General features: G+C 33.5%; 1 protein-coding gene across 1 annotated transcript; it reads right to left on the bottom strand.

Moving 5' to 3' along the window:
- Nucleotides 1-1331: 1331 nt before the first annotated feature.
- On the bottom strand, nucleotides 1332-22836 carry LOC126739575 (ubiquitin carboxyl-terminal hydrolase 14). The gene is made up of 11 exons (XM_050445330.1): nucleotides 22653-22836; nucleotides 22356-22531; nucleotides 17998-18105; nucleotides 17833-17947; nucleotides 17606-17781; nucleotides 16492-16586; nucleotides 16280-16436; nucleotides 16159-16224; nucleotides 15815-16103; nucleotides 9166-9348; nucleotides 1332-1526 (listed from the first exon to the last, which is right to left on the bottom strand). The coding sequence occupies exons 1-11, from the start codon at nucleotides 22666-22668 to the stop codon at nucleotides 1420-1422; spliced, it is 1488 nt and encodes a 495-aa protein (XP_050301287.1). The 5' UTR covers nucleotides 22669-22836; the 3' UTR covers nucleotides 1332-1419.
- Nucleotides 22837-24566: the final 1730 nt, after the last annotated feature.

The following is a 24566-nucleotide window of genomic DNA, read 5'->3' as shown; positions in this document are numbered from 1 at the left end:
CAATTGTTCCCATAGGTTTTCAATGGGATTTAAGTCGGGGCTTTGTGGAGGCCAGGCTAAAACGTTGAGCTGTTCCTCCGCAAAAAAATCTTTAACAATTTTAGCTGTATGTTTAGGATCATTATCCTGTTGAAATTTCCAAATTAGTGGAAGGTTTTCTTCGGCGTAAGGTATCATATGATTCTTGAGGATCTGTAAATATTGATATCTGTCCATAATACCCTCAACTTTTATTAGCGGACCTAGTCCATGCCCAGAAAAAGAACCCCATACCATGACATTACCTCCACCATGTTTTATGGTTGGCCTAGTGTATTTAGGATTGAATCTTTGATGTGGGGGACGCCTTACATACTTTATTCCATCCGACCCAAATAAATTAAATTTACTTTCATCGGACCAAAGTATGTTTTTCCATTGGTTATAAGTCCAAGTGGAATGTTCTCTAGCAAATTTTAAACGAGCATGCCGATTTTTCTTGGAAATGAATGGTTTCTTTGCCGGTCGTCTGGCTTGGAGGTTTCCTTCGCCTAAGCGTCTTCTTATGGAACGGATGGATAGTGAAATGGAAGGGTTTCCTTTCTTAATATCCACGGCAGTAAAGAAAGGATTTTTTTGGGAACATCTTCTTATTACTTTATCATCTGAAGGAGTAGTCTTTCGCGGCCTTCCGGTCTTAGGTTTAATTAAAGAACCTCCACGTTCTTTGTACATCTTGATTTGTTTAGATATAACACTTTTATTAAGCTTTAAATCAATTGCAATTTGATTTTGTTTCAATCCATCTTGATATTTTTTTATAATTAGTTCTTTTAACTGAACTGACAAATGAATACCTCGTGGCATCTTACTCGACTAATACTAACACACGACTAAAATATTATTCTCTTTATTCAAAAACTGTTTGTTTAGGAATGATCGGAAAAAAAGTTTCTCTACTTATGGCCGCAAAAAAATGAAAAATATTTTGGTATTTTCGTCATGTGTTAAAGAATATGTTTATTTTTATATCATTATAAGTAACTTAAGGTACCCAGTGATGAAATTAAAACTTTTTATTTAACCTATTAATTAATTTTTTAAAAAATTAAAAGTTTCTCTACATTTGGCCGCTACTGTATGTACTTTGATCCTTCTTTTGGTATAATCCTGGGCACTATAAAATATGTCACTTATCGGTCCACTTTTACAAATTTTCCAAATACAGGGTAAGCAGAAAACACACTCGCTCAACCTTTTTTTTTACCCTGGTTGCCCCTTTATTCTCATTCTTTGTCATTTTTGTAGTGATATTTGTAATATAGTGTGGTTTTTTTAATAAATCAAAAAAATACTATAAAAAGCGTGTTTTATTATTCGTCGGTTTTATACAATAATTAGTTCCACTTAAAAAAAAAAATATTTAAAGCGACTAATACATTATTCGGTGGCCATTGGCTCTGACAAGGGCTCAGTTTGGTCCGTAACGTCTTTGATTTCTAGGAGACGGGGTCCGTACAGAAGAACATAGGCGCAATGCCAGTCACCTAAGGATATTATATAAATTACTAATGAGGAAATTGTTTTAAAAATATGTTTTGCAACTTTCTTAGCATTAAAGGAGGCAGAACGGCCATTTCAAGCATGTGGACGGGACAAATCACAAAATAGGATATGAGAAAAAAATTTTTGCCAATTTGTTAGGTAATATTTCTTCACCAAAATTAGCAAATATATTGTTTATTAATTAGACAATATTTTAAAAAATATAAATGCAAGCAACATGTTCTTATAGTAGAGATAATAGCAATAAACGACGGTTGTGGACGGGATCGGAAAATTCCGTATCATTTATGTTACATAAAAAAACAACCAAAATTTCTGAAATAATGGTTGTTTAAATAAAAAATGGTTGTTTTAAGAAAAAAGATATCGTTTTTAATTTTCAACAAAATACTAGTAAATCACATTAAATGATTAAGAAAGAATTTTTTTTTAAGAATTTGTAACTAAAAAATGATATTTATTGGTTGTGGACCGGACAAAAAAACCTTAACAACTTTAGAATATTTTTTTATAATTTATTTTAGTATAAATAACAATATACTATGTAATACAACTAAATTAAAGGAAATGATAACGACGAATTAGTTCAACAATAAATAATTAATGATTATAATGTTTTGTTACAGATATCTTTCTTATATTGTTTTGATGGGTCTGACCAATTCCCAATATTTTTTCGGACGCAGGTCTAAAAAAGTGGCATGATTGGAGCCCTGCGATGGGCAGGACCCTTTCCCATCGAGCGGTTAACATGTTTTTATTACCCTGAATCTTTTGGCTTGAAACGTAAATAAGATTTATATTGGTTTTACCATTAAGTGCATTAAAAAAGTCTTTGGAATTATTAATAAGTAGTTTTCTACTTGTCACCATTTCCCAGGCTACTCTTTTAAGCTTCCCTCCTACTCCGTCTACAGCCCCCTTCCCGTGAGAAGTGGCAAAGAAATTCCAAAAGCCAGATATATCGAAATCTTCATGAAAATGATATAAATTCGATAGAGTAAACTTATTTTTAAACTGTGCCGCACAGCCATCAGAAAATATCGATACAGTTTTCAAAGTACTATAGGCATTTCTTAACCAATGAACTATTTCTTTTAGAAATGAGACTGCAAACTTATCATGTGATAACTCATCACTGATAATAGCAAACGAATGATGGGTATTTTTAGGCCAGGCTACTGCCGTAAATATTGTGGCTCCAGTGCGCACTTTGTATCTCGTCCTGACTTATACATGAGTAATTTTCTGCGAAGTCTACTTGCAGGACAACTTTTTCTTCATTTATATTATTTTTTTCTTTCTCAAAATTGTGTTCTTGTGTGGTTTTTAGAAAGCAATGAACTTTAAATTTCTCCATAGATTCTTGCAGTTGATCCAAAGCAGCTTTTAAAGTACCAGATACTTCTAATACCTGGGGTTTATGAAGATTGACTTGCCACCTTTTCCATTTTATTTCGGTCTCCAAATCGGTATTTAAAGGCACCAAAGCAAATTCAATATCGGTATCACAGTTTGGGCATAAATTATTCATACAGTCGAGGAAATTCATGTTTTTGCATTTTTCACATTTTTGCAAATAGCCTCAACCAAAAAATTAAAGTTCGCATGGTACTTGCAAACGCAAACGTCCTGAGGCATTTGGGAACTTAGCAAGACATGTTTGGGTCGATATTCATAAAATTTTGTTAGTTTAACATCTAATTCGGGATTTTCATGTATAAACAACTGATAAGCTTCCTTTACAGTAACAGTCATGTGCCGCTTTTGCTTTTTTCTTTGATTCCCGATTCATTTTTTAAAGCGATAACGTCTCTTTTCCCTGGCGCCTGTCTACTTATCATATCCCTGGTGTAAAACCGTTCAACACTTTCCTTAAGTTGGCTTTCCAATTTGTTCCAAGGTGTTACTTTTTCTGCACAGACTAAACTTGTTTCTTTTGGAAATTCGGCATAAAAAAATGTCTTTAAAACCTCCTTTTTTTGCTCAGCACACTTCGGCAGTACAGACTTAATTTTCTTTACCACCTTTCCCATCGATTGTGGCGTTTTAAATGAGCTGATATTATCTGATGATTTGATTTTCTCAACTTGCAACTCTTCCCTTTTTCTCTGACGATACAACCGTTTTCTTAATGTTTCCTGTCTTTTCTTTGCATTTATCATATCTTTCGTAAAAAAACCTTCCTGAGTCAATCCCTTTTGCTTCTTTCTGCTGTCTCTTTTTCTTTTGGCATCCTTCTCTTTAAAACGCACGTGCTTCTCAACATTCTCTTTGAGCTCTTTCTTCTAAAATCTATAGATTTTTCTTTATTTGTCTTAGGTGCCATATTTTCTGTAAAAAAATATGGACTCATAAGTTGGGATAAGATTGACCGAGAAAAATTATCTTAAAATTAAATAATAATAAATTTCATTTAAAAAAAATATTTTTTTTAGCTTCGTGGAGATATGATCATTCTAACTTCGCCTATAGGAATTATATATCGCGGTAGGTCTGGCAACGTTGCGACAACATACTCGAAGCAGCGGACCCCGCCGAAGCCTGAAGCCGTTGATTGAAAACGGAATCGCCTCTTCAATCAACGCTGAAAGCTGAAACCGAAACCTTTCAGTATTCTTAAGGCGTTCAAGCGGGGATGCATTGCTCTGTGGCAAATTAAAAAAAAATGTTTGTTTCGTTTGAGTCTTTGCTGCTGCCTGTCCTAACAGAAAAAAAATAAACTAAAAACCAACTGCAATAATGTTGTAAACATAAATTAACAAAATATTGGACAGGAAATAAAAAAAATAATTCAAAATAAAGCAAGAAATTAAGTTAATTTGATAATATTAAATAAAAATTAAAATTATCTTATGTCAGGGTAAAAAACGCACCCTGTTTAGCAGTGCAGTACGTCAATCGATTATAAAACGACCTTCTGGTGTTCGACAACATTTCAATGGAGATACTATTAAATGCTTGCCTAATTTTAACACAAAGCTCTTCTAAATTATTCATTCATTTTATTTTCGTGCCTATAAATTTGTTCTTTTAGGTATCCCCAAAGAAAAAAATCATTTGGGGCTAAATCGGGGCTTCTGGCGGGCCATTTAATAGTACCGTTTCCACTGATTGTTCGATCAGGGAAAGACGTTTCGAGAAATTGACGTACCACTAATTGTACGCGTTATGAGCGGGACAACCATCCTGTTGAAACCAAACTTGTTCTAAATTGATATTGAGCCCTCGAATAGCAGGAAGAACTTCATCCCTCAAAAGATTAAGGTATTTGTTCGCATTAAGGTTTCCATCGATAAAAAAGGGCCCATAATTGAACCACCACCTAAAATGCCAGCCAATACATTAACCTTTTGAGGGTATTGTGTATGTGTTGGTTTGCTTAAATGCTTATTTTCTTTCCAATAACCCACTGTAATGGACGGATTATGTTTACCACAAATAGAGAAAGAGGACTCATCTGAAAACAAAATAACTGCTAATAAACATTTCGTCCCGATTTGCCCTTTCTAATACTTCATGGCAAAATTCCATCCGTCTCTCATGGTCCTGTGGGAAAATTTCTTGGGTTTTTTGCAACTTGTAGCACTTGTACTTATTTCTTTTTAAAATTCTTCTAACCCTTACTTTTACCCCTCTTCTTACCCGTTTCTTTGGCAATGGTTGTACTATTACAAGGAAAGTTCATTTCAGCAACAGCACAAACATTAACCTCTAGAAGCTCCCTTTCTTCGCCTAGCGGTCTAACAACTGGTGGTTGCTCATTTGCGTAGCATTTCCTGCAGTTTTGCAAGCACCCAAAGGTCTTATACCTATGGATAATTGCGAAAATTGTGCTGCGTACGAAAATGGGCCGATTTTTGAACGTGAATGCAATTCTGCCTGATATTTATCGACAGAACTGCCGGCATAATACCACTTAATAATTTGCTTTTTTCCTCAAGAGAACACATTTTAACAAGAAAATAGCGAGCGGTTTTAAATTTAATCTTTGCTGATTAAGCAGGAAGCTAGGAATAAAAATAACCTTATCGTTAAACGTTTAAAATGCAATATCATATTGGCTGGCGGTGCAGTGTGATGGGGATAAGAATTGTCTCGTTTTTCGATGAACGAGCGGAGAGCCGTGCGGCAGAAATACCATTGTTGCCAAACGTATTAATTTGTAGCGTATTGGAAACGGCATGTATTAAATATGTCCCCTCTCGCTTACGCTCATAGACTATTTCCTATAGGCGAGGTTTGAATGATTATATCTGTAGATCACCAAAAATAAAAAAAAACTTACTTAAAATGAGTACTTTGCAGCCCGTTTTGCATTAAAAATTAAATATTTTCGATATATATATTAATAGGATCTTATTTTTATATATTTTTTAACGTATGGGTTGCGGACGGGACAATTTATTTAAAAAATTTTCTTGCAAAATGGTAACATGACACAAAAAAAATCTTTTACTATAATATTGCCCTAAATTCAAGTCAAGAAAAAATAAAATTGAAAGTTCAAACTTTTTATTATTTAGTGGGATATGCCTACTTTTCTAAGAATTTGGTTGTAAACAGGACAAAAAACCCTTATTATTACACTAAATGAAAAAATATATCTACTTACTTTGATTGCGAAATTAATATTCACCACAAAAACCAACACCACCGAAATAAAGAAGGCCGCGGGGACGTCATCACAAGAAGGCGAATGCTTTGCACACGTTTATGCATCTCGGTAGCGATAAGGACGTGTATTTAGGATAATATAGGCCGTTATATTTAAAGCAGAATGTTTTTTAACGAGTATGGGTGTTAAGACTTGTAAAAACCTAATTTAGGCAAATAATTGTGTCTCTATCTGTCTCTGGAATAACCTCATAACTTTCGACGAAGTTAAGATATTAATTTGAAATTTGGTACACATGTTGCATTCCTATAAACTATTAGTTAGGATTTCTTTTGAGAAATATCGGTTCTGAAAAAGGGGTAAAAAATAAGGGATGGTTTTTATTCTTTAACAAAAAAAATATTTGGCTTTGATAAAATAAAAAAAAAAATCATGAGGAATGTAAACAAATTAAAAATAAATTGTTTAACCTTCATTTCAATAAGGGTAATTGCAAAAATAGGAGTTGAAATTTTTTTTAAAACTAATGTTACGTTTTGTTTTTCAAAATTTGTAGGAAACAGAGATTTCAGAGTTAAGCTATAACCATGTTTTAGTAACTTGTTATTCTCAGTATTATGGAGCTCAATTAAAGCTTGGAACGAGGCATATTTTAAACCAAAAGTGCCAACATCAGGAAATGTTAATATTTTATTAGGTTTAATGTTCATCCAGTTATTTTTTATACATTTAAGTAAATGTACAGAGAAATAAAAAAGTGGTCTTTTGTCCTCTACACGATGAGAATATACAATGCTTAATTGTTTTTTTGTGCAAAAATTACTCATAGCTTTACTATTAAAAGCATTATTGTCACCTCTAACATAAAAAATTTTATAGCCAATGTCTTCTAGCCCAACAATTATTGATTTAATGAAAGAGAACAGTAATTCATGATTAATTTTAGCTATCGGTGCAATGTGGATGACCTTCTTAAAAATTGAACACAAACCATTTAGCATAAAGGTAAATGCAGAATTTGCCAAAGTGCTATTGTTAATTGCTGTACCGACAATATTCTCCCCTTTATAATCAAGATATGGCTTTATATGTATTTCATCCAAAAGCAAAATCATATATGTTTCATTTTCTTTGATATACTTAAACACATTTTTTGCATATGTAAGAAATTATTGTCTTTCTTGAACGCAAGGGTCTGACAAAAAAGAGTTACCAATGTTTTTTAAAGAATCTGGATGCGGCAATGTTAAATGTCCAAACCCCCTTAAATACCTGTAGGAATGTGCACTTATTGTATTTAATATAGAGCAAAAAATTGTGTCAGGCGAGTAATGATATCTTTTTTTAGGTAATATGAATAATTTTAATTAATAAAATATAAAAGATATAAAAGATAATGTTTTATTAAAATCTTCACATTTAATAGACTCCAACATATTGCAAATCTGGTTTATAATATTTGTTTTTTCCTGTGAATTAATTTCATTATTGTTTTCTATTTGATTTTCTGAATTCAATTTATTAATTTCATTTAACAAATCTGATAAATCATTAATATTACTTATAGTGAATGGAGTTTTAAATTTATTTATCTGCAATACTATGTCTTGACCATATAAATAAGTTTCTAGTTTTAAATGTTGGTTTATAATAAGAGAGTAAGTTATGATTGGTGGGGGTGAGTATTTTAATTTATACAATACAATATCATTTTGGGTATTATTAACAGATTTTAGCCAATCATTAGGCAGTACCATTGCATTAAAAATAGGTAAAAATTGTTGGAAATTTTTAAAAGTTATAGTTTTTTGATAGGCTGAAAATTCATCAATACTGTTTTGAATTGCTAGAGACAAATTTTGTTGTTCAATTTCAATTTTCTTTTCATCTCTACTTTTCCTAATAACTGGTATAGACTTTGAAATATATGAAGGACAAATAGGGTACTTTACAGGGATTGTACCTTGTTGAAGTTTGGGATATTTTAATGGAACTTGTAAAGTCTTGCCTGTCTTTTCATCAAAATATGTTGTCACCCAAATTATATTTTCCTTGGCAAAATGTTCGTCACAAACCCTACAATACTGGGTAGGTTTTAAAATTGTCTCTAGGAATCATTCTTAGCCACTTTTTACACAGTTCATCATCCTTCGGAAATTGAAACATGTGCCGAGTATGTTCGGCATCTTAATTGCCTTTGCAACCCGGTACACCGCACTTATTAGGCATAATTTCGAATGGCAGTCGGATAATACAATATTTAATTTATATAATAACACAATAACACCGAAACCGGCACCGAAACACCTGTTATATTCACCTGTTGAAATACACTTACAAGTTGTCAACAACAAACACCCTTCTAACGGGAAAATGTGTAAAGTGTAAAAGAGTCAGCATTGTTGCCACAATGTGGGTATAATAACCAAAGATGTCGCGGTCAATAAGTATTACGCCGAATATATTTTCAATGATATTGCGGTTGATTTGGCACCGAGGCTCGGGCAAAGGAACAAGAAATGGGTCGTTCCATTATAAGATTTGAAGGGGGAAAGCGGTAGCGAATTTCTTCGCCTTCTTTGCGTGACGTATTACTCTAGTGACGTCAGAGCACCTCGGCCTTCTTTATTTCGGTGGTGTTGAAAAAACTTGAAACCACTGACATTTACTCTGCCATGACAGCGTCTCAATGTATCACTTGTTTTAATCCATGGCCAACTATACAAAGTTAACTATTTTTTCCTAAAACAACCCGCTAATACAAACCTGAAAGTAGTGAGTGTCCCAGTTTTTTTCGGATGTTATTTTTTATATATTTTTATAAGTTTCTATGACAATAATTAAATGACATTCAATAAATATATGGTTTAAAAATATACTTTAATGCATTTTCGTATATTATAAAAAAAATCCAAATCGCTTGAAATGGCCGAGAAGTCTTCTAGTATAATCTCTTTCTTATGCTATTTTAATAGTATTATGTTGATGTATAATATATTTACCTCCCCCAGAGAGTTTTAAAATCTCCTCCTCCGTCACAGGGGTGACCGTGTCATCATCACACTTCACCCATTTGCCGTTGGCTATTTTGATCCAACCGACATAGTGACCGCTAGACGAAGATCTCCCCTTGTGGGTCAGCACTGCTTGTAAAGTGTAGTAACCGCTATTATTGCTGCCCAGATCTAATAAAAGAAAATTACTTTATTAAAATTTTATAAACACGCTATACAAGGGTGGTCCCAGAAGTACCCGACCCAAGAAAGAAAACACGCAAATTTTGGAAAAAAATGTATTTATTTTTCAACATAATCTCCTTTCAACTCTTTACACTTTTCCCAGCGATGTTTTATAAGTTCGATACCCTTTTTATAATAAGAACTGTCTTGCGCCTCGAAATAGCCCTTAACTGCAGACATCACTTCTTCATCGCTGGAAAATCTTTGACCACTGAGCGAGTTTTTTAAGTTTGGAAACAGAAAATAATCTGAGCGGGCTAAATCTGGCGAATAGGGTGCATGAGGTGGCAATTCAAACTTTAATTCGTTAATTTTGGCCATTGCAATAACGGATTTGTGAGCTGGTGATTTTGTCTTGATGAAACAACACTTTCTTCTTAACCAAATGCGGCCGTTTTTGTTTGATTTCTTCGCTCAAACGTTTCAATAAGTTCGCATAATACTCGCCGTTGATAGTTTTACCTTTTTCAAAATAGTCAATGAAAATAATCCCTCGCGCATCCCAAAAAACCGACGCCATAACCTTGCCTGCAGATGAAACGGTTTTCGCCTTCTTTGGAGCCGGTTCTCCCTTTTGAGTCCATTGTTTTGATTGTTCTTTTGTCTCAAGTGTGAAGTGATGTACATGTTTCATCCATGGTTATGAAACGACGCAAAAATTCTGCTTTATCGCTACTAAATTTCGCTAAACACTCAATTGAAACATCTTCACGACACTGTTTTTGCTCGAGTGTGAGCAACCGCGGCACCCATCTTGCACACAGCTTTCTCATGTCAAAATTTTCAGTTAATATGCGATGTACCGCACTTTTTGAAATGCCTACTATGTCCGCTAGCTCGCGCACTTTCAGTCGACGATCATCCAGTACCACTTTGTGAATTTTCTTTAAAATTTCTGGAGTCGTCAGCTCATTTGGTCGACCACTGCGATGCTCGTCTTGGCAGCTCGTACGGCCTCGTTTAAACTCTGCTACCCAATATTTTACTGTTGTTAACGAAGGAGCAGACTCACCCAGAGTAGAATCCAGTTCAGCTTTTATATTGGTTGGGCTGAGGCCTTTCAAATAAAAGTATTGTATCACATTTTTTCAAAGACCAATTTTCTCAAATTCACTGAAAACGTTCACTATTGATGGCTGCCAAACAAATATTAAACAACGTGGCGTCTTCAAACTTGAAACGTATGCTTTATAGATTGTATACTTTCTAATGTACTGATATTTTTCAAACTACTACCGACATCTCTAGGTCAGGCCGGATACTTCTGGGACCACCCTCGTATATCAAAAATGCACCGATCTTTTACTTAAACAGTACGAAAAATTACTCTTAGAAAAATAAATTGTAATGAAATGAGTGTCAATGATATTACTAGCAAACCAATAACCCTGACGATATTTTATGGTTGAGAGGTAGATATTTTGAGATATCAAACATTGAATTCATCAGCACATCTTATCAGCCACCTTTTAACCATCAAATTTTTAAATTATCGAAATTTGTTGACGGAGTTAGTATCTGTATTTAATAACTATAATTAGTCAATTTGACTTGGTTTAATTAATTATACTCTATTTCAGAAGTGTGTAGAGGAATAAAACCTCATTAGGTATGCAAAAGTGGTACCTGGTGATCCACCAATATTTTATGCCACTACCTTAGTTGGGTATTAGTTTCAATGTAAAATTCTTTCTTTTCGTTGATTGCAGGTAGTGCCACCCGGTTTTGGGTCAATTTATGAGTTTTGCCCATTGTTACCCACTGATAAACATTGAAAACAGTTCGCCAAAGGCGTGCAACTGGGACTTGTTTTTTACCTTATAATTAATGTACTTAAATGCTATTTTATTTTAGAAAGTTACTTTTGTTTAAATGGAATAATATATTTTTTTCACAAATTTATTGAACATAATATGTAGAGTAAAACAGTTGAAAATGTCACTTTTGGATCTGGCACTTTTTGAACAGTGTATAACAATTTTAAATTATAATAGATTGTAGTCTTCTTCGTCATCTGACGAACTGTCATCACCTCTTGACATTATAATTAAAGGATCCACTGTCTGATCGATGAGGTTGTCAAGATCCCACATTTTGTCCTCTTGCTTAATTACATGCTGGACTGCTTTTCGCCAATTCTCTGGTGTCGCTTCCGTAATGGCTTGATCAAACAGTAGCTTAACATCTTTCATTTTAAAAGTCGTGTTTTGTCTTGCTACAAATCCTTTTACCTGCGCCCATATCAGTTCTATAGGATTTAGTTCGCAATGATATGGCGGTAAGTGCAGTACAGTTATATTATATTTTTCGGCTATATCTTCCACGGCGTATTTCATGAAACGAGTTTTGTGTAAGTTTGCTATTGCCAGCAGTTCTTTTTTTATCAAATTTGCTTCAAACGCAATACCTTTTGCAGTCAGCCAATCGATAATTTCTTGCTTTCTCCAACTTGAAGTTGGCGTCTTCTCTATTCGCCGTGAATGATAGCTTGCGTTATCCATAACCACCACCGAATTAGCCGGAAGAAATTTTATCATTTCACCAAAATAGTCCTCGAAAACGTCTGAGTTCATGTCTTTATGGTAATCTCCTGTGCGAGTCGACTCAAAGGTTAGCAGACCTTCTTTTAAAAATCCCTCTTCGCTTCCAATATGTGTGATTATAAGTATTTTTCCTTTTCCCGAAGGTACTTTAATACCCGTAGACAGGCCTTCTATGAAAGCTTGGCGAGCACTGGTTATATTTTTGTCTTGCCACATTTTTTGGACTATATAACCTTCGTTAATCCACGTCTCATCAAGATAAAAAACTTTCTTTTGCTCCCTGCGGTACTGCTTGATACTTCTCAAGTATTGTCGTCTCCAACAAACAATTTCGTCGCTCTCCAGTAAAAGTGCTTTGCGGTTATGCTTTTCCCAGGCAAAATCCATATTTTTCGGCCAAGCTCCATTAAAATTTTGTCTAGGGTGGGTATTTCCTTTTTAAAATAAAAAGAGTGAACTTTTCTTCGAATTATACATTTAGCATTTTCATCAAGGATTTTTGTAGGTCGTCCTGGCTTTTGCTTGGGAGATTCCACTTGACCTGCTACTTTTCTTTCCCGCAACAATTTGAAAATGGTGGACTTTCCGATTCCACTCATTCGAGAACATTTTTCAACAATTTCTTGCACAGTAAAACTAGTGTAATCGTGTTTTATGCAATCATGTACATTTAAAATAATAACTTTTTCACTCAACGATAGTGGAGAATTTTTAGTACATCTTTTCGTTGGACTGAATACCTCCATTTTTTAAATATTGGGATAATAATATTGTGATTACACTACAGCGTAGCAGTGACTACTAACGTTTAAAATATGATTTAAAAGTATTTATAGTCTGTATATATTACCTGACCCCATTTTTGCATGTTACAAAGCGTTAAAAGATAGGTACCTATACAAAAGGATTAAAAGTATTTATTTAGTATTTAATCTCTTTCAAAATAAAGGCATTTAATCCGTGAAAATTAAATTCATAAATATTATAAGTACCTGTGCCTATGAACTACCACGAAATGTAGCCAAACAGAACGGAATTCCCCAGTTTATTGCTCTATACACTTCTGAAATAGAGTATAGTTAGAAGGATTTGTATTATTTTTAAGATAATTCATTTAGATTGCATTGAAACCTTGCTTATAAATATAATTCTTGCTTGAAAGTTTATGGAAGGCTATAGTTAAAATATCATTCTTTTTTTAGAACATGACTTGGAAACTCTCTTCTATTCTAATAAGTGGGCACTTGGTGGTCCAGTTTGAGTCATTAATTTTAATACGTGATAGATAATTTAAAAAGAAATAGACTTTCATTATAAATTTTTTTCTCAGAAATGTTTAATAACAAAGATACAGGGTGTTAAAGTTAAGAATAATTATTTGTTTATTTATCATAACTTTTAAACTACCAGGTCAATTTAAATAAAATTTCGCATGCAGGTTATTGTAGTGAGTTGTCAATTACTAATCAAACCATTTTTTAAAAAAATTGCCAGTGGCGTAACATGCGGAGGGACTTTTTTGTCTCAAATGTGCGGGGTGATAAAATATGTTTTTATAAGAAGTCAACTGTTAGATTCTCCATTTAATTGGAAAAAAAAGTTACTCTTGCAAAATTACGATTTAAGGCACAAGATGGAGTTGTAGAAGCAATAACTGTCCAGCGGCTAAAAAAATATTCCTTAATTATTTTAGTTTTAATAAAGGAAATTGAAGAAAATTTAAATAGAAAAGTCGTAGAGGCGCTTGGTCTCTTATAATAAAAACCAGCAAGTTTTTGGCGAATCCATTTTTACTAACTGAAATGTTGACATTTGTCAATATTTTAAGCAAACAAAGCAGGACAAAGCAAATACGTTAGGAGCATCCACAAAAATAATAGATGGACCTATAAAAACTCTGGAAAGTAAAAGAAATGAATAACCACTTAATGAACTATGATAAGATATTAGAAAAATGGCACAAGAAAATTATATTATCCTAGATACAGGAAGATCTGTTTAATTAATTAGAAAGTATGTTTTAATTAATTTACATCAATACGCAGTAATGTCGATATTGCTACAGGAACAAGTTTTAATGAAATAAAACAATTCTGGCCAATGGATATTATTGCATTCTTGACAATATTGTCAATCATACAAAAATATATTTTTTCTACTAAAATGCGTAAAGTACCCACTTTACACCCAGGGTGTGTAAAGTTTCGTACGCACTAGTGCGTAAAAAGTGATTTTAAAAGTTATTTGACGTTTAATTTTTAATTTGTCAACAAATGTTTTGACGTTTTGTTTACCGTAAAGTTTCCCATTCATCAAAAAAGGCTCATTTACACACTTGTTACATAAATAACTATTCTGAAATCAGTCAAAAAATTCGCTGTCGCAATAGATCATTTTTTTGAAATGGATACAACAGTAGGGAGTGAAACTTATAGAACACTATAGAAAATTATTTAATATTGACAAATATTCCCTAATCGCGGAGATGCATGTAATTAAAAACTGCATGAAGGGTAATATCGGTGAACGTGATAAATTCTGAAACTTAAAATCTAGTGTGACGAAAAGCACATTTCCTAACACATTCAGATTGCTTCAAATAGGTCTGATATTGAATATTAAGTTTATGGTACGGTGCAATTTTATAGTTTTGGAAACAACCGACCCATCTAATTGCATTTATTCATTAGTAACAGTATCATCTGCCAAAAAGCTTACAGATACCAACCTAAAATAAAATACTTGTATACTAAGCTAATAGGGAAAAAACAACTAAAAAACAAAGTAAAATATCCTGACTAAGTCATATCGGATACTAACATAACACACATATTAAAATAATAAAATAACAATGATTAAAATTAAAACAAACAACAATCATAAATCATACAGAAGTTATGGTAATTTAAGCTTATTCTCGATGAGTTATTGAGACTAGTTGAATCAATATCATATCTGAGGCATATAAATTAAACCAATGTCCTCTTGTTTGGTTACTCTTTCTAGTTCCACATAACTGAACTCATTAAGGTTACTATTGAGGATAAATGACATGCAAGCACACTTACTGACATTTAATTTAAAGAGCCGTTAATGGCCGCCAAAAATAAAAGGGGACCAATATTGAAACCCTGTGGAACCCCAGAGGCGCTCTTAAAGATAAATGACCCCGATCCCTTGATCTCAACTTGTTAAAATCTCTGACTAGTATGACCTATTCAATTTAATAATGTAGGTACATCTAAGTCTGACAAAGATTTTAAAATCATGCAGTGTCTCACTCTATCAAAAGCCTTTTCCATGTCAACGTCAACTTGATTTTTTGTTGAAAGCTTCATGGACATATTGACAAAAGGCGGTGAGATTTGTCTATATGAGAAGGTAGATCTAATTCTAACGATTAATATTTTGATACTATTAACTGTTTTACACATAACAGCAAAATAATATTTACAGTATATTCTTTATTAAATTAACCAAATATGATTTATTGTCTATTGCATCTAACAAGCCAATATATACTACTGAGTTTATAAATGTTTCTCTACTTTTGTTTGCTGCAAATATAAGCAATTTTTTTGTGACAAGAATTAAAAAAAATACCAAAGATGTGTTTGCATTACTCTGAACGTAAATAAAGAATGTGGGGATTCATTTGTGAGCAATAGTCAACTAGTCTGGCTTTTTATTAAAGAAATAAGATGTTGCTGCACTTGTGCTTAGTACTGTATTTCTCTTTAGTTAACTACCTTTCTAGGAATATGACAATATATCACGCTGATTACATAGTATAATTTAAACGGCTAGTTTAAAATGTACGATTAATTATTACTTTAATTATTACTTATATTTATAGAAACCCAACTCACCATTTTCAAACCAATAAGGTGCATACTTCTTCTCCACTTTATCTTTTGGCTCCTCCTTCTTTTTCTTCTCTTTGGTATTCTCGTAAACCAGGGCATCTTCTAGTTCCTTAAATTTTAACCTCGCTGGCGTCAATTTTTCTTGCAATTCAGGGGAGCACAACTCATAAGCATCAAACTCCATTGGGAATTTAACGTCTCTTAGAACTTTTGCGTTTATCGCTCCTTTTTCTTTATAAAAGAATCTTACAAATTGGACTGTCAGGTAGGCCGGCAACCTGCTAATTTTTGACTAAGAAATACTCAAATTTAGTAAAGGAAAAGTTTCAGTAGAACTTGTAACTTACGGTTTTTGTATAAACTGCATCCCTATCTAAGGTCAGTGATTTCTTGGTTATTTGTTCTTGCATTTTCTGAAATCCGTATAAAATAAAAACGTTATAATAAGATGAATAAATAAGAACTTACACTTTTTAATCCAGAATGCATATACCTAACGTCTGTGGACATAAAGCAGCTCAGCTGCAGAAATTGCTCTTTACTCTTCGTGACGGGTTCTTCAGGAGCCTCATCACATTTTAATTCGACGTCAAATGTACCTCCAAAGAATTGGTCTATAATTGATCTGAAATGAGTTTTACGTTAGAGTAAAATTTATAGGAAGATTTTCGAAATCTTACTTAAATTTTTCTTGACTATCGTTGCCTTCGTTTGATTTTGAGGGTAGTTTTTGTTGTAACATTCTGACCAGTTCTGTCCAGAATTCGTTAGCATCCTGAAAAAAGAAATAACTCTAAGGCTAAGATAATTTTTTTAAATATATTTATTTCCAACCAGTGGCGCTCAAGTGGATTCATTTGAACTGAAAAAACAGGAGCAAAAAACGAAAAATCAGGAACGGCTCTTGGAACGGCCCTGATTAAAGAATTTTTTTAAATAAACGTTTTAATGAGTAGATTGGAACTCATGGTTCCATTTACTGACCACCAAACAGCCCTGATCTAAACTCCGTTTTCTATAGGGGGGAGGGTATCTAAAAAAATGAAGTTTATAAAGAAAGAAGTGAAACTTTGGAGGATTTAAGGGAAAAAAATCCAAAGTAGTATAAACTACTTAAATGAAGAACATCTTCAGATTAGGTATTTTCAATGATCTGTTAAAATTAGACAAAGATTATAGAAACTTTATTAAAAATAATGGCGGCCACATACAGCAAAAACAAACGTTTTACAGCAATTATTTTATTTTTTTTGGCTAAAAAATGGAAATATTTCAAAAGAGGTAAACCCAATATTAACATATTATATATTTTTGAAATCAGAAGAAGCTTTTTCATTAAAAAAATACGTTTTGTATTTATTATTAACTTTGCGATACGCCTGTATTATATCTTAGAACATTTACTGGGGATTTAAGGTTAAACCGTACAAGTTTTATATACATTTTTTTTTCCAGCCTGTTTAATAACTGAGCTAGGCTTTGTCTAAATATAAGGAACAACCCTGTAGTATTTTCATAGATATGCCAATATATTAAATCAATAATAAAATTGTTTAAGTTTTCCATTGTATTGGAGTGATTATTTTGAGAAGTGGTTTATTGGCATTATTTTATAACAGGATTAAAATAAAAGTGATAAATGAATTAAGAATATTTTTTAAGAGTCTCTCAACATTGTATGGTTGTGTAGACAAGTTATTTTCAAGATTTGAACAGTAAATGAATGACTAAAGTAATATTTTTTTTATTCCAATATTAACAAAAACCGAAAATGGTGGATTTAGAGACACTTACCTGTTGTGCAAAGCCACCATGTTCATTTTTCTCGGCAAATCTTGGAAATGCCATATGCAAAACCTGTAATAAAACTATAGGGGGCACTGTGTGTCCTTTATCCATGGTAGCATACAAATCCCTCAACGCAGCTGTAATAGACTGAGCTGGAATAACTCCACCTGCGACTGCTACACCTAAACAAATATTTGAAAGTCACAAATATACTTTTTGTTGATGTTTCGTACCCTCTTGAAAATTTTGCAATGCATCCCTGAGTTCTGGTACAGTCTTAAGACACTGGACAGTCGCATTCATATAACATGTGTTTCCTAAATTATTAAGTCCCGCAGGAAGATCCAGCTAAAATTATGGTATTAAAAGATTGTTTAGGATTATTAGGCAACACTTACAGCTGTTGCTAATTCACTTTCATTCATATCCTCAACAAAAACAGTCTTTTCTACAGGCTCTTTTGGTACATCCTCTTCTTTGCTTCCCATTAAGAGTACTGTGGCATTCTATTACAAATAAAGGAGGAGTTTACAAAAAGGATACTGATAATAAAGGTTTTATTTTAAAAGAATAGTAGGAAGAATTTTTAAAATTAAACAAATTTTTGGTGATCACAGATTCCTTAAAAATCTGATAGTAACAATAACAATTGATAGCACAAGCCAATAACATGCCTCATGTTACAAACCATCCTCAATACATACTATTTCATCAGGTGTACCTCAAGGGTTAATACTTGGACCTCTTTTATTTAGCCTATACTCAAATGATCTTTGTCTCAGAATAAATAATAGAAAATGTATCCAATTTGACAATGACACAATAGAACATGCTCAAACCAAGAACTTTGAGTCAAGCATTTTAGCAGGGAGCTGGTTTGACTATGTGAATGAGCTTGATAATATGAAAGAGCAATATTAGATTAGGGCTTCTTGCCGGCCATTCATTACATTGGTGGATTGGCAGAAGTGGTGAAATTGAAAATAACCTCTAGACTACTTTCTCTGGGGGTATTTAAAAAATAAAGTTTATGCAACAAAGCTGAAAAATACTAACATATTACAAGACAGAATTTGAGCAGAATGTGAATTGATATGTTAGAAAATGTAGCAAATGCTCTTTACTACAATTTGACACATTGCCAAACCATTCAAGGGAGCCATTTTCAACATTTAATTAAATAGGTTTTATTGTTTAAGTACTTTTTTTGCATCATTTCTTTTTTTATAGCACAATGCTGGCCTAAACAGATCTAGTAATCCTTTGCCCGGGGACAGACGCCGTCTCAATGCGGGGCACTATGATGAGAGCCCTGCGTATGGTGGACATATGGTGCCTCTCGGGGGGTCTCAGCATTAACCCCAAAAAAGCAGAGCTCCTACTATTCACGAGGAGACGTAACTTTGGCACGACCCCTGTTATATCTCTAGGTGGCGTGCATCAGCTGCATTACTCCAGGACAGTTCGATTTCTGGGAATCAAGTTAGATCCCAAACTCTCCTGGTACGATCATGCAGACACCAGAATGAAGGTGGACACTGGATCTACTAGCGCATTGTGAGACCTCTTCTCACATACGGGGCTATCGTTTGGTGGCCATGTACGGAGAAAGCGAAAATTCGTGCTCAACTGGACAGAGTCCAACCTAGACCTCGTTGTGCAATTCGAGGCAATAAGGACTGCGTACAGGCTATACGTCCTCGACGAACTACGTGCTGATGAGACCGGTCACGCAAACATTTGGTCACGGGCCATACAGGAATGTCCTCTCCTTCTGATGGGCAGTGACTGCATGGCTCCAGTGACTGTGGACTGCGAGGGATTCGTGACGCACATTGCAGGTAGAGAGGAGTGGCAGCATTCCAACAGACCTGCATTGCTAAATAGGGGGACCATCTGGTACATAGATGGCTCCAGAATGAATAACAGAACTGGATCAGGCCTTTGTCGTGGGATCCCACATACCAGTACGTCTTCCAGGCCGAAATATTCGCTGTATTAAAATGCGGACAGAAAATCCTAAGCTGCGGACACCGCAATACAGTCGTATCAATATGCTCAGACAGCAGAGCTGCCATTAAGGCTATCACGGCCGCAAAGGTAAAGGACAGGTCTTTTAACCGGTCACTGGCACTTAAGCATCTCCATACTATCGGTATTGCGGACAACCTGGAATGCCGATGGTGCTGTGAGGAGGATGAAACCATTGACCATGTAGTCGGGGAGTGCCCAGAACTCACGCGCGCCAGGTTCAAATACCTTTTTTTTTTTTTTTTTTTTTTTTTTTTCAATCAATCGGATATATTATATATAAGCTTTTACAAAGTATGTGTAATAAAATGCAATAATTATAATCTATCTCAGTACATTTTAAGGTGCACCTAGGTAACCAAATACCTGTATGTGCAAAAAAATCAAAAACAATTTTATAAAAATAAATATTTAAACAAAATATGTCCCATCCACTAACTATTGCAAAGTTTCCATTTAACACCCAATAAATAATTAAACATTAGAAAACAAAAATCCTTCACGATCATGTATGAATGCCTAAAGCTATGAAATATGAAAATTAATTAACAGTAAGTAGTTTTTTAAATACATGTAAATGATCATAAATGTAATCCCCAGATATTTTACAAAATTTTTTGACAGCTTTTGTATGTCTAATATATGGTGGTAATAAGTTGTACAGTTTGGGTGCGTGGTAAAAAATTGATTTTAATTTCATAGTAGTGGCAACAGTTGGAATTGATAAGTGTCTATTTACATTTAATCTAGTCTGATACTGATGATTAACAAAGTTCTTAAATTTATTCGACTTGTGAATATATATACAGAGCGACCAACAGTATAATGTGCATACATCAAAAATATTTCTGGAATAAAGTAATGCAGTAAAAAATCTTTTGTTTTTTTTGAAAATAACTTTTAAAATGTAGTTTTGGGTTACATTTAAAGAAGTCAATGTGTTTTGGTATATCCCACCCCAAAGAATTAGACCATACCTTAGTGGTGATTCCACAATTGCTTTATAAATCGAAATCAAAAGTTGTTTATTTAATATTTCCCTGAGCACATAAAACTTGTATATTAGTTTTCGAATATTTTTTGATAGTCTAAGGATGTGGTGGTCCCACTTTAAGTGTTTGTCAATATAAATTCCATGATATTTTGTAGAGTGAACTTCATAAAGTTTATCCATAAGACTATCTATGTAAATACTATTAAATGATGGACGGTTTGCAGCTGTGAGGGAAAATGCTATATAAATAGTTTTAGTGATATTTAATGATAATTTAAATGAGTCTAGCCAGTGTTTTATTTTATTTATACCGTTTATAGCATGTTCCTTCACCAAATCCCATGTTTCCCTATAGAAAGTTACTGCTGTGTCGTCAGCATAAGAGATAGTACTACCGTTTTGTATTGACATATTGGTTAAGGAATTTACATATGCTACAAATAAAATTGGACCCAGAACAGTCCCCTGAGGGATGCCCATTTTAATTTGAAGGGGTAACACTTTTAGTGTACCGAGTGACCAGAGAGCCTTATCGGTTTCTCTAAGGCTGTTGGGCTCTGGTAACCCCCGGTGGGGCATGATGGGTCCACTAGGAGACTTATACGCACAACTGCCTTGGCAGCCCACTGATTCGACAATTCAATTCAATTCATACTCTTTAAACCATTGTAAAATTTTGTGTAGATTCAGAAATGCATAAAAAATATAAAATTCCATTTAAAAAATTATTGAACTTTAGTTCCTACTACCATTGTGATGTCACCTGTATGTGCAAAGTTATCTTCCAAATGTACAGATCTAGTCCAGTCATCATTTTTTAACATATTAATTTAAAAATTTGTATCCAGGAATTTTTTTGGGATGAGAAACTCAAACATGCACATCCTTTCACTATCGCCTTCAGAAGGCTCTTTACAGAAGTGCAGTCAAATGGTTTTAATATGTCCACAACTTTTTTGTCACTGTAGTTTATTACTTTTTGTTAAAAAAAAAAAATTTATGAATTTTAAGTAAAAAGGTCTTTTTGTTAAATTAAAACACACTCAAGTTAGCCATTTTCGTGATAATTTGGCTTTTAGACACACAATGTAGCAATGGTATATTCAAATATTTTAAATAAAAATACTGTTGTGATGCCTTCTGTGCAACATTATCTTCATAATGTAGATCTATAATTTTTATTTGAAACACTTTTTGATAAAAAAGTGCATTCATAAATTATTAAAAAGATCCCCGACTTTCTTTAACACATGCTTTATACTAATTTCTGTTTATTAAATAAGAGCTGATAAGTTTTATACTATTTGGAATTTGGTTCTTTTGATAAAAAAACATTTTATTCTATTTAAATTTTGGAATAAGTTGCCTGTGAATATCCTCTGTTAGAATATAGAAAATAGCACCTCATAATCTCTTTATATCTCTCAGTGGATTCTATAATTTTATTTACATTAATTTAATTCTAGTATTTCATTCTTTTGAAATAAATATTAAATCTCAGAAAAAGGTTAATTTATTTAAATAGCTACTGCATCATTTAAGCTGAGTCACTGTAGCCATTTTCATGACCTAAATTTCTTTATGCATGATTATTTAGGCAGAAAGAAAGCATTTAAAACAAAAAAGGAAAATTGCAGCTACATTGTACTATTAAATTGAAAAACTCACTAACAAATTATGAATCTTGATATTAATAATTACACAAAGGAAACAAAGAAATTAGATACCTACATCTCTAAGTTTAAAGTTGCTCCAGTCATCATCTTTTAATGTAACACCCTTAAGCATAACTTTCTGTCTCTCTGGTAAGACTCCTGTTAATGTAAAAATTTGCCCCTTGAAAATCTCTGGAGACTCATCTGTGTTTACTTCCACTTGATAGGATTCTTTGCCCCATTTCACTTTAACTAAAAACCATGGAATTTGTAAAATTTTCGGAATATTTACCTTTTAAAACAGTGGTCAAAAGGGGGCTGTTTTTGTTACAGGTCACAATTAGAGGTTATGATATGTTTTTTTTTTACTTACTGTTATATTTTGGCATGGTTCACTAGTAAAAAATTAGATGAATATGACAAATAATAATAAAGCTAAATATTTCAACAAATGGTTTCACTAAATTTATTTAAAACGTTTTAAGAGAGTCGTTTATTTGCTGATTCACACTTCTTTTGCTTAGAAAATTGGAAAAATTAAAAGTCATTTGACATTCCAAAGTATAAGGTCACTGAGCTAAACAGATATTTAAACTATTAGGTCGTATTGTAAGGAATAACTGATTTGAACTCGATTGTGAGGAATGATGCATTAGGAAAGCCTTAGTTTAATTATATTATGGTTTAGAAATTTATGGTTTAAATAAGTAAATAACTAATCTTAAAGTTCACTGGATACCTTACTAATAAACTGAGTTTATAGCGGCATCTATATCTGTAAATTTGTACTTTCCCAAATATGTCCAGAAATTACAGAAATCTGTATGTAACAAGCACTTATAAGTCTTTTCTATGATTCTGCATATTTAGAAAAGTTTAGTTGGACAATATTCTTATTCACCCCTATTATATTATTCTATGGTGCCAACGACGAGTGGCAGTCTTCTGCAAAGCTAAGCAGTTAATTTCGATTAAAAAAAAAACTGAAATTCAAAAAATCACGCTAGTAGCGCCATCTGTTGGGCCTTTTCCACTAGTTTTTTCTTTTTCTGGTCTGCAGGCTAGGGTCGAACTATTCGATATAATAATATATAGGAGGTTATTTAACTATTCGTTTCTGAAAAGAAATATGGTCAACTTACTTGGAATTTTTGAGACTGACTTTACCTAATTATTTTATAGCTGAACCATAGTGTTATTTCTTGATCTACGCAAGAGATGTCACCAAATGTAATGCGTTACTGGTCGTAACTGCATATTTAAATATATAGCAGAATTTAATTTTTTTGTGGCGTTTTCCCATTCCCTTAAGGGAGGGTGGAAACCCGCCACCGCCTTAAATAGCGACTGGTGCTGCCCAACCCAACTTTTTTGCGTTCTCCTGTTCAAGCGGATTTAATGGGGTATTTTGGTGTTTTAGCACCTTTTCTTTTCCCAGCTGGGAGGCCTGAATACTTTCAGTCCTTCAAATGAAAATTTATTTTAATTTAAACACATTAAATAAACAAGAGTCTACGGAACAACTTTTCAGATAGAGCGCACTGGTATTGCCCCGTGGCCCCGTCAAGCCATCGCTGAAATTGTATTACCTGTATAATAAATAAAACGTTTTTCGAGGCTGAAAGCTGAAATGGTTGTTTTGATTTAGATAGATTTACTCGTGACACGTTAATTGAGTTATTTTAGGTATATTAATATTAATAAAATCTGTTTTTTAACAGTTTTATTCATCTTTGGCCCGTATCTAAAATATATGTTCATTTTGATTGTTTCAAATATTGCACTAACTTTTTGACTTTTGAACTACTTCTACTTAATCGATTGTAACAAATTGTTTACACAAACATTGGGTTCTTGTCTTATGACAATACAATATTATTATATCCAGTGGCGGTTGCTCCATAAGGCCGTGTGGCCGCGCGCCCCTCCAAGACAATGTGCAACACCAATTTTTTTTTTACATTTTACATTGTGTTACTAAGTAAAAATTTAAACTAAAAAAAGTCGTATCTAACCATCACATTCGCTCTTATCTATAACTCTTCGTCCTCGTTGGCACGTGCACACGTGAGAAGATTGAATCATATGGCTGGGGCTGGGCCGCGCAAAAACAGCGCCGTCCGCCTCGACATGTACCGATACTACCGATAGTATCGATGTAGGATTTCGGCGGCGTGAGCATGCACGAGGCCCTGTAATATTCAGGTTGCATAAGGTCAATTAGGGCGCGGATTTTCTGCGGCCTGATGTTTTTATTCTGCAAGGAAAGGCGCGTTTTAATCGGCAA

The sequence above is a fragment of the Anthonomus grandis genome, chromosome 8 (assembly GCF_022605725.1).
Source record: "Anthonomus grandis grandis chromosome 8, icAntGran1.3, whole genome shotgun sequence".
In the NCBI taxonomy this organism is placed as follows: Eukaryota; Metazoa; Arthropoda; class Insecta; order Coleoptera; family Curculionidae; genus Anthonomus; species Anthonomus grandis.
The sequence above is the reverse complement of the archived record's forward strand: the minus strand, read 5'-3'. Positions and strand labels throughout refer to the sequence as shown.

Coding starts and splice junctions, on each gene's coding strand:
- LOC126739575 (XM_050445330.1), bottom strand. Junction 18,106..22,355: donor GCAACTTTAAACTTAGAGAT/GTAGGTATCTAA, acceptor TATTTGTAATAG/AATGCCACAGTACTCTTAAT. Junction 1,527..9,165: donor TTTAAAACTCTCTGGGGGAG/GTAAATATATTA, acceptor TAATATCCTTAG/GTGACTGGCATTGCGCCTAT.